The sequence below is a fragment of the Aptenodytes forsteri genome, unplaced genomic scaffold (assembly GCF_000699145.1).
Source record: "Aptenodytes forsteri isolate BGI_AS27 unplaced genomic scaffold, ASM69914v1 Scaffold242, whole genome shotgun sequence".
Classification (NCBI taxonomy): Eukaryota; Metazoa; Chordata; class Aves; order Sphenisciformes; family Spheniscidae; genus Aptenodytes; species Aptenodytes forsteri.
The window spans coordinates 1674345-1684837 of NW_008795253.1; the positions used below are offsets into that span (position 1 = coordinate 1674345).

At 39.7% G+C, this 10493-nt stretch overlaps 1 protein-coding gene across 1 annotated transcript; it reads right to left on the reverse strand.

Moving 5' to 3' along the window:
* Nucleotides 1-5331: 5331 nt before the first annotated feature.
* FGFBP1 (fibroblast growth factor binding protein 1) lies at nt 5332-10204 on the reverse strand. The gene is made up of 3 exons (XM_009279103.2): nt 10182-10204; nt 7386-7517; nt 5332-6073 (listed from the first exon to the last, which is right to left on the reverse strand). Exons 1-3 carry the CDS (start codon nt 10202-10204, stop codon nt 5332-5334), a joined length of 897 nt encoding a protein of 298 aa, XP_009277378.2.
* Nucleotides 10205-10493: the final 289 nt, after the last annotated feature.

A 10493-nucleotide genomic window follows, 5' to 3' on the forward strand; every position in this document is an offset into this window, starting at 1 on the left:
GAGCATGTTTCCAGAGAAACCTGTTACATGAATCCTTGTTAAAGAGATAGCTGGGCCCTAATGCATCCTTTTCTGCTAGTAGTAGCTTTACAAACAGGTAAAAAGCTTTGTGACATGGCCAGTCCCCTCTCTTTATGTGTGACCCTGTGTTATCTCATTGCAGTAATGGCAATGGAAGAAGCAAGTGAGGCACCTGGATATCCTTTCGAAACCTCTAGGTGTTCAGTGTCTGATAACTAACGCTACTAGGATTCTTGCACTCTGCCTTCTCCTCTCTGGCTCTTTGAAGAGAGGTGATGACTGCAGCTGGGGTTCAAAGTTCCCCTGCTCTTTCAAGGGAGGGAGCAGAAAGAAGCTTAGAGATGTTAGAATGCAGGAATACCTACAGTGGTCTTGAGATCCGTAGGATTTGTTATACCATTTATGGCACTAACAGGCAGGAGCCATGGATGCTTCAGCTGGGGATGGGATGGTACCAGCACCTTAGTGACAAGACTGCAAGGAACATCTGCAGGCTGGAACCTGCTGAACTTCCCATCCTTAAAGCTGGATTTTTCCATTTGATCAATTCCCAGTGTGCTAATCAAAGTGGTATCACTCTTGGAAATAGCCTAGAGGAAAAAAAAATATAATATATTGAAATGGAATGAAAACCAGGCAAAGGCACGGGTGAGGTGCAGCAGCTACCAACAAGTATTGAGCTGCCTTGCTTAGGGCAACATCAGAAAAAAAAAATAAGGTAAAGGCGGAAAAGGGAGTGGAATTTATTATCTAGGTTCAGCTATGTCTACATGGATTGAGCACGGCCGTGTAAAATGTGTCTTGTCTTAACAGTCAGTCTCCGCTATGATTGGTCAAATTCAGGTGAGGTGATATCAGGCGGTAGGTACTCATTGGCCCCCTCAGGGGCAGGGGAGGGTAGGGCCCTCCTGGAAGCAGGACGGTTGAGTCACTCAGCTCTATTCTCCTACAAGTAGTCATGCAACATACGAGATTAGATATGTAATCTGTACTGTCGCCAAAGTGGTAAATGAATAAAGAAGGTTGCAAAAGGAACGGAAACTCATTCAAATGAAGTTGTGTGTGAAAGTGAATAGAAAAGACACTGCAGAAAATAATAAAAGAATAAAAAATTTGCAGCTAAAGGAGATGAAATTTTACAGATTCTTAAGCAGTACTGCCGGAGCTATTTCCTGGGCATTAAAAATGTCTCCCCATTTCCTAAGTGAATATGAAGATACATCTAATATTTTCTAGATAAGACTGTCATGTGTTAGGAGATAACTTTGGAAAAACTCTTACTTTTAAATTTTTCTCTCCCTTTTTTTAAAAAATACATTTCTTGACTCTCCAAAGTTTGGTGAGAGTTTGAGAATTTGTGGGAGTGTATGGGGGTTAGGTCCACCTAAAAAGATCATCCATAGTCTAAAGCAGTTACCAAATGTATAAGTATTCCATACTGCAAGAGCAGGGAAACTCCCTGAAAATTCTTTCTCTCTGAAGCTAGAATGAGTGTCCTATCCTTCTTTCCAAGTAAATATTCAAATTATAATATCCAGGGCTGTCTGGAGAAACAAACTATATTGCCTAGAAAGTAAGCTACTTTTTCCCAAAGATATTCCTAATAATTTTAAAATACCTAGAAGTTAGCTCGATATTTTCAAGAACAAATACATGTAGTTCTTGCGCAGAATGATCTAATCACGAGGCATGAGAAGGGGACCACTGGAACTCTGAAGACCTCTGTTTGGTTCCTGATTCAGCCACTGATTTTCTCCCCTTGACTGTCAAGGCCATTCGGTTTTCCTGTACCTCATTTCCCCAGGTGTAAAATGGGGCTGATTTTCCATAACTCAGGTTGACACTAAGAAAGCAGAGATCCTTATGTTTTCAATATGATAGGACAGAGGACTTGGGCTGCACAGACATAATTTAAATCCATTCATTGTTTTCCTTCACTGTGTTCCTACTTGCCCTACTATAGAAGGTGTTAGAAAAGTCACTACCACCATTATTCCAAGTTATTCAAACGTGAAGTTCTGACACAATGACAACTGGTGCACCTGGGGAAAAGAGGCACAGAATAGAGCTCAGCTGTGAACTTTTTCATAATGACCACAGATCCTAAGATGAAGAATGCCAGGAAATGTTTTATTTATCCTAACCAGCTTGACTCCAGAAGCACCAAAGTTATACTGACCTAACTGGCTCTGTAAATGCCCAGAAGAAAGCAGCTCATACATAATTGCTGTCAAGTGATTGCTTTGTAGATGTAGGACTGAAACGCAAGGCTTGGTAAGTGCAATGAGAACTTAGATGCGCTTAGCCATAGACTTGTGGTCTGTGCAATTACAGAAAAGGCTGTTCATGAAGTTAGACTCCAGATATATTTGCCTCAGACCCTGCTATTCTGAAATGTGCCCTTCTGAAGAACAGCCAAAACTACATACCCATGGACGTTAAAAATCCCATCCTTTGGTCGAGACAGTTTTGAGATCTGCACTCTCACACTAGCCCACCTTTCAAGGAAAAAGGCTGCACAGAGATGTCCTTTTTCTCCTGATGCTCCACACTGTCCTTGTAGGATACTGGCACAACTGCATGCATCACAGGTGAAACGCATCCAGGAACTGTTGAGATTGAGCATGTTTTCCTCCTGCAAAGAGCCATGCATGAAGGTAGAAGTCAGTCCTGAAAGAAAACAAGAAGATGAAGCAGCAGAAATGTAATGCATCCCTGGAGAGGAGCGTGCAGCTCCCACATGTGGGTCCAGGTGCTGACAGTCCTCCACACGGGAGATGTAATTCACAGCTCTGGAATCCCGAGCTGGAATTTGCTCTGGGATATGTCACTGCAAACTCGGTGTGCCTGGCTGGCTGGCAGCCACAGGGAGAGCAGTGCCTCCTAGCAACTCAGAGTGGGGCGGATCATGCTTCAGGCAACAAAGTACTTACCTTAGTACTTGTGAGGGTAACAGCAGCTAAGGGAAGGTAGGATTGGACATTTTCCAAAACATCTGGAGCAATTGAGCCTCTTAAGCCAGGCCTGCCCAGTGCTCTGGTTGTTATCTGGGACTATTATACAGGTGTCTGTATACCAGATTAGATACTTATAATTAATTGCTACAGTGTTTGATTGCTTGAGCCAAATGTGTGCTCCTAATCCTTCCTCTGCGTCTTTTGACTTTCTTATCTCAACGATCTCCTAATGCGAAGTGGTGTAGGCCAACACACAAAGTGTCTAGCAGCTGGAACTCACCTGCACTTTCAATACTTACGTATCTACCTTAATAATAAGGAGCTGGTAGCTGGTTTTCCACCCTGCTTGGCACCAGAATAGCTCTGTCTTCCAGCCTCCATAGCAGTTAGTGTTGATGCCCCTTTTTACTGGAATTTTGCTTTGATGTGGGCATCAGTCTAACAGAATTTATCCTGCACAGCCTGGTAATACCCAGTGTTTCCACAGGGCGTGCAGAGGCTGGAAATTCAGTAAGAAGAACCTGCTTCTTTTTTTGCCATTCAGACTTGGTAAAATACAGCTGAATCCTTCTCAAACACAGTTTGCCTGACTAGTAGCAGCATCCCACTTTCAAGCTATTAGTCACATGGAGATCGCAATATTGTAAGTAGCAAAAAAATGTAATGTAAATGAATACCATATGAAGTACTTATGAGAGCCTCCGGAATACTGTCCTCTTTAAAATACTGTAGCTAATGCCCAAGCTGATGCCATGCCTTATTCCCGATGCTGCTAAAATCATTTCAACCTTGTGTAAGAAGGCTTGATTCCTACTAACAAGCAAAAAAAAATGCAAAGCTGTGTGTTTAGTAGCACTTTCCTCTCTTATTGAGGACTTTCATCTAAATTTAAGTATTTTTGCTAAGTTAATTCTTCATTGCAAAGAAAATACTAACTGATATTAAATAATGGCAAGGGCCTTTATTGCTGTAGCAACAAGACAGAGTAGCATTAAAATGCCCTCCCCAGACATGCTCATTTAAATAAAAAAGTGAGTATATGTGACAACAAAGGAAAAGAGGGAAGTTGCAGGAGGTGAGTTACTCATAACATCTTACAAATATTTTCTCAAACATTCTAGCAGTGAGATAATTACAGAAGGGAACTGCCTATATTTTCTCAAGAAACAGAAATATTATTTTAATTTGCTAGAAATGCTCAGGAAAATTGTATTTCATGAAAGTTCAAGTTTCTCCAAGTGGACCGCTGTGGTAGGAGACCATCGTTCCCAGCTGTGTGCCACCAGAAAAGTGTAACTTGTATATTACATTTCTTCCAGCTAGAGTTTCAAATATTAGCAAAGCTCAGTTGTTATTATTTAGCTTTACATTTTCTAAAATCTCTATTCTTGTAGAGTTTGGATTTCTTTTTTTTTTAAATACAGATGAAGTCTAATACATAAAAAAGTAAAAGTATTTAAGTGTTGTCCATACATAAAGATAACAGAAAATGGAACTTCAAAAGAACATCCAGGCAGTGTTGAGCACAAGTGCTTTAGCTGCTTGAGTAAGGGGTCCAGTCCTGGGCCTATGTACAAACTTGTATAAGTCATTTTATCTCTGCATCTCTGTTTACCTGCCAGAAAATTAGTATAACTTGCTTCATACTATAGGAGAAAAGAAAGAATTGAAGTTTGCAAAGTTTTCTGGCATCCTTTGATGAGATTGGAAAGCTGAAGCTTTGCAAAATTATGGAAAAATCTAAACATCTTGTTGCCCTTCATTATCACAATAATGAAAAACCAATGATAATGTAGTTCTCTATCAAAATCTTTCTTGCACTGGCTGAGAAACCTGAAGTCTGCAAAGCTGCAGAAGTATTTTTAAAACTGCTTTATAAGCAACACTTTGCCTAGATGCTGTGAAAGATCAATCTTTGACAAAGGTTTAGCACGTACAGAGAAATCTAGTTAAACACAGAGAGAGAATATTTTGAACATATTTTGAAGTTTATTTTTCTTAATAATTTTTAAGTCAAAAGTATTGTTAATAACCAAGAAGTGCATAGCACTGAATTCATCACTTTGGCTAGCACAGCTCAAAGAGGGGCAAGGAGACTACTTATATACTTCTGTGTAGAGTACGTAACATCCATTGGTAACACCTTTGTAGCAATCTACGTGCAAATAAAATCTATAACATCTTCAACTATGTCAAGTTTAGTCTGTTGTGCATATACGAAATCAGAAAAATATATGCCTTTTTTTCTTATATACACTATATAACAGGAGAATAAAATCTGAAATAGTTTGCAGTAACTTAGATGAGACTGGACTTTCATGATACAGAGTTTTAGAAACACTTTTTAGAAACCTCAGCATTTTTTGTCTTGCACCATTGTGATAAAAAAGTTGCAGAAGGAAAGCAAGCTTTCTGGACAGTATTCCTCAGCCACCTTTTTCTGATCAATATAATCTATGTCTTCAACACAGTCTTGAGGACTGTGTTCTAGCTTTTTTTCAGTCACAGAGGCAGCTGCTGGACCCTGAACAACTTCTTTTGCATGATGACTTGTGTTCCCTTTCGCAGGACCCACTGATGTTAGTAGGCTTGAGAGGGTCAACTTGAGATGAGCGCTTCGTGGGCCTTTCCTACACACTTTAGATTTTAGGACACTTTTGGGGTCTTGACAGATCTCCTTCTGCTTCTTTAGGGATCGGGAGACTTGTTTCCAGTAGGATTTCTGGTTTGTTGCATACTGTGGACAGGTGGAAGGGTCTCCAGAGAATTCGCACCAGAACTCGCTGTCACCATGCTTGCACTCTACATGCACAGTAATAGCATTCATGTCAGTCACTGCCCAGGTGCACTCAGCATTTTCTTTGGTTTTAAACTTGCCTTTAGGAGATGCTTTTCCTCCTTTTGACTTCCGCCCTTTTTCATTTTCTTGGTTAGATTCAGTTTGGTTTTTTCCACCGTCTTCTATGCCTTGTCTTCCCTTTTTCCTTTCCTTCTGTCTTTCACAGTTGGCTAGTAGCATCTGGGAGACCAGAATCAACACACAAAGAAGTCCAAAGCTTTTGATCCTCATGGTCTCTGTTTTGCTTGTTATCTGCCTTCAAAACAAACACACACACAAAAATACAAAAACATTTTCACTTAATGCTGGACTCCATTTGACAATTGCAATATTTCAGACATGGTATTACACTGCTCTTTGATACCTATTAAAATGATGTTACCGGCAAAATCCTCTGTCCTTTGTGTGAATAATACCTGGTCTCTAGAGCCATTACATATTATCCTTAAGAACTGTAGATGGCTATGGAGTAAGTCCTTCTGATCCAATTACTTAATTATCTATGCAATGTGGAACAAAAGAGAGTCCTCCCAGGACGTGTTACTGCCTAGTGACTGAGGTACCTTAATTAAAATCTCTTCTGCAGTCAGAGAAGGAATTTGAACCTCGGATTTGTCAATCTCAGATGGATATCTTAAGCTATAACATCTAAAGCAGTTGTTGTTCCCATGATCTCCCATTTTGTAAATGGCACATAAGCTATTTTGACTCCAACCTCTGGCTACTCTTCAAAACTATGCCAGACAGAAAGGAAACCATTTGGTTCAAGTTAAGCAAAATTATTTCTTGAAAATTATCTTAATTCACTGGTTATGCCAGTATTTCAGTTTTTTGTTGAAAAAAATAATGCTAGTAGTCTTTCCAGACACCAAGAAGTAACTATTGATGCATTCTTTGCTGCCTTGACTGCTAAACAAACAGAACTATCTTTTTGCTTTTGAAGACACCTGCAGTATACTGGGCTGTGTCTAAAGCTACCAAATTCAAGGGACAAATATGCAACTTCAGTTTTGAAATGTAGCTAGTTAGCAAATTATTATCAAACTGATACCTGCGTCTGCACAGAGCACATTTATTTCTGTAGGTGTTTCTCTTTATGAAGCAGCTTTCAGGATCAGAGCATACCATAATAGTAGAGGGTTTAAATCTGATATTTAGTTGATTAAATCCCTAAGTGTACTTTTCAGATGTTTCCATCATAGCTGTTTCTGTAGCCAAGTTTCCGTGTTAGAAAGCAGAAATTCATGTGTAGGCACGCTAATAAGGAACCTATTTCAACATTCAACTATTGGCAAATATCTTTAGTTACATAAATTTAGAATCTAGAATACATGGGTGCAGCAGATGTGAGCAGGTCCTACTTTTGCATAGTTCTTACTTGACTTGCTTCATGCCTTATACTATACACAGAGATTTTTCACTCCATAAAACTCTTTAGAGAACATCATGTAGTATTTACAATTCTGTTGGAAATACAGCAACTAATAACATTAAAATGAATAATGATGTGACAGTAACCTTCTGTTGCAAGTGAAATAGTGCAAAAGTAAGATAACTAAAAGACATACCTCACACAAGGCTCGGAGATATCCAAATGCAACTCCTGATGCAACTCGCCTCTTTCAAAAGAATCAGAGGTAGTTGTAAAAGCAGCGTGGTATTTATAAAGGCAGAGACACACCTTCAGGTCTCCAGCAAGACTATTACAACAAATAGGATACTTCAGTGCCATGTTCGTTTAACTCTGACACACCTCCTTGGAAAAATGCCAGTTCTCATTTGTAGCACACACACACAAAAAAAACCAACCCAAAACAAAAAACCAGCTACAGTGGGGTGACGAGGTGTGTTTGCGTAAATTAGATGTTACTTTAGCCAAGTCCTTCCCTCTTCACGAACAATGATAAGAACTGCATTAGATCATGAGCTTCTCTAAAAGAGCTTTTCCCAGCCATTGAGGGATGTATCCTGCAATGCCCTCAACAAGTTGCACTACCATTGTGTTTAGCAGAATTTGGGTAGTGTTCAGTGATTCTTCGTGAAATGAAAACCATTCCACAAAGGATTTCAAAGTTACCTTTTGAACATTTCTTCACCTCCTGTCACAAAAATGTATTGGAGAACATTTAAAAATCAAAATAAGTAATTATTCTGCATTAAGGACAGCATTCATTATGGTGAGATGGTCATAAGCACAAAGCCCAGAAACAAATACAAGCTCCCTCAGAATTAGTGACTGTATTGGGTCTAAGAGCTGGGATCAATTGAACAGCACTGATCTATGCTCCTCCCTCTCTGCCAGTTTTTGTTTATGTAAAGAAGTTGGTTACATCACGAGATTTCATAATGGGACCATGTCTAATGCATATTAACCTGAAAAAGATGATGACAGTGAAAGAACAAGCATTAGATAAATACAAAAATGCATTCAGAGTTGGTAATAGGCATCCCTTAAAGAATGGATAGAGCAGCTAATGCCTTTGTAGCTGGGTTGCTTCAGGTGGTTTTACTGGAGAAAGGTAAGTGGGACATTTGTAGTATGTGCTTAGGAAATACTTAAAAGAATAAAAGGTGGGATGCAAGAAGAGATAAAAGTAGAAACTGGTGTAAGATATAGGCAGGTCTTCCTTTTTGACTCTTTCCCTTTAGATATAAATGGAATGAGACAAAGGGACAAAGCTATAAGCAAGGCATTGTCTGGACTGGTGTGGTCATGAGGAGACCGTTAACTTTCTATTAAAAAATCAGAAGCCAAAAAAGGAAGAAAAAGTGTAATTCTGCAATGAGTGCAGACACAAATGTGGGGAATGGGATTCATTTACTTCAAATACCAAGGGTCTGATCTGTGTGCCGGGACTATCTCCTAATCTATCTATGTATGTTCAGCTGCCTTTGATGCTTTCTGATCGGGTTCAGCCATTAGATCTGCCTTGTGCACCTTTGACTGGCATGAGTTAGTACAAAACTATTGGCAACAGTCCACTAAATGTGAAAGATTTGTGGTTAGCACTGGCAAGGGCTAATGACTAAGGGGTAAGGATGACTCATGGATCAGAAAATGTTTAACAGTGTGTCAGGTTGGATGGGAATCAGAGAATGAGGATAATGTAAGAGATGAGTAAGGGAGGGACTATCTTGCTCAGGAATCCTAAACTAACACCACATAGTATCCACAGTATCATCTGGAGTATTAGTATTTAGGTTTATGGTTGGACTCGATGATCTTAAAGGTCTTTTCCAACTTAAGTGATTCTATGATTCTGTTTAGTGTGGATCCTCAAAACTGTGCAGCTGCATTAGTGTGGCTATGTGCCCTAGATAATGAGCCTCTCATCAGGACTAATTACTTTGGGGACAGCATCAAGCCAAAGTAGCTACACTACTGGCACTAATTCAGGTATGTTTTTATCATGCCCCATTGCCTTGTGTAAGCATACTATAAATTGATTTTTGTGTGACAGATTAGGGGGTTGGTTCAGGCATGTCACCAAAAAAAATTGCCACCAAACCAGCAACACCCCCCCCTACTATGGCTGAGTGACTTCTACAAATAGGGAAGAGAGGAAGGTTACAAAGAAGTATGTAAGGAACCACAGGCAACGGGACCAAGCACAAGGTTTACAATAAGGAACTACACGTTCCTGTCCCAGCTTTGCTACAGACTTTCTCAGAGGTACTCACTAGGAGGTGCCAGAAGTTCTTTACCTGGAAAGGGAATATAATACTTATTCTTGTAGATGACGTTGCAATGATTTTTTTGCTGGTGTTTACAAAATGCTGTTTACTGGTGAAACTGATAACAATGTATTGAAAATATTTAAGCCCTCTGCCATTCATCACTTCCAAAATTGCCTATTTTGACACCTTTGCCTAGCAAATTAGGTTTCAATGTCAGTCTCAGTTCAGCTGCCCCATTGTCGATGGGACACGTTAACGTAGTCTTCCTACTTGACAAATAATGGGGGAGACAGGGAGAGAAAGAGCTGTGCAAGAGAAGATTTGCCTTTCTGCTGCTTTGATATTCCCTGCCTGAGGTCATGGCAGACTGGACACACGTTAGCTCTTCCTGCCTTTAGCATGTAGAAACTTCTGTAGTGAATTCTGCAGTCGAGTGCTTGTTGATAAGGGCGATTACATCTTCGAGATGATCCATCTTGACCCAGCTGGACTGCTCGCCTAATCTGCGTAGATGATTTCAAAATCCCGACAAACCAAGATTTACTTGTTTAGGTGCATAAAATACAGTCTCAGTTTATGGAGGCTGGCCTGGATACCCTACAGTTTTATTGCTATGCCCCCAGAATATCTTTTTGTTTTGTTTTAATTAGACATGAACTGATGTTTTATGGATACCTTTTACCTACCTGGGCATATAGCGCATATTCATACTGTACCCCAATAATCCTGCTGGGAGCTGCCTCATCACTATCTCCAGGTGATCAGAACATTTGTTTTCTTCAACTTTCATCCTGAAAAGAAAGTACACAAAATTAAAGTAGGACCTCCATTTCTTAGGTGCTTAATTAGCACCTAATTGTCAATAAAAAATTGCTGCAAAAACTTGTTTATAATATGATCTCCAAGAAAGTCGTCTTTTTTTTTCTTTCTGTCATGCACATTTTAAAATATACCTTAGTCTTGCCCTTTACTGAGCTGAAACGCTGTTTGCTTATAAA

What these genes read in the sequence shown, in the direction of transcription:
- FGFBP1 (XM_009279103.2), bottom strand. Translation starts at nt 10,204, where the DNA reads ATGAATATGCGCTATATGCCCAG. An exon ending in AATATGCGCTATATGCCCAG is followed by an intron (nt 7,518 to 10,181) that starts GTAGGTAAAAGG and finishes TTGTTGTAATAG; the next exon opens with TCTTGCTGGAGACCTGAAGG. An exon ending in ATCTCCGAGCCTTGTGTGAG is followed by an intron (nt 6,074 to 7,385) that starts GTATGTCTTTTA and finishes TTTGTTTTGAAG; the next exon opens with GCAGATAACAAGCAAAACAG.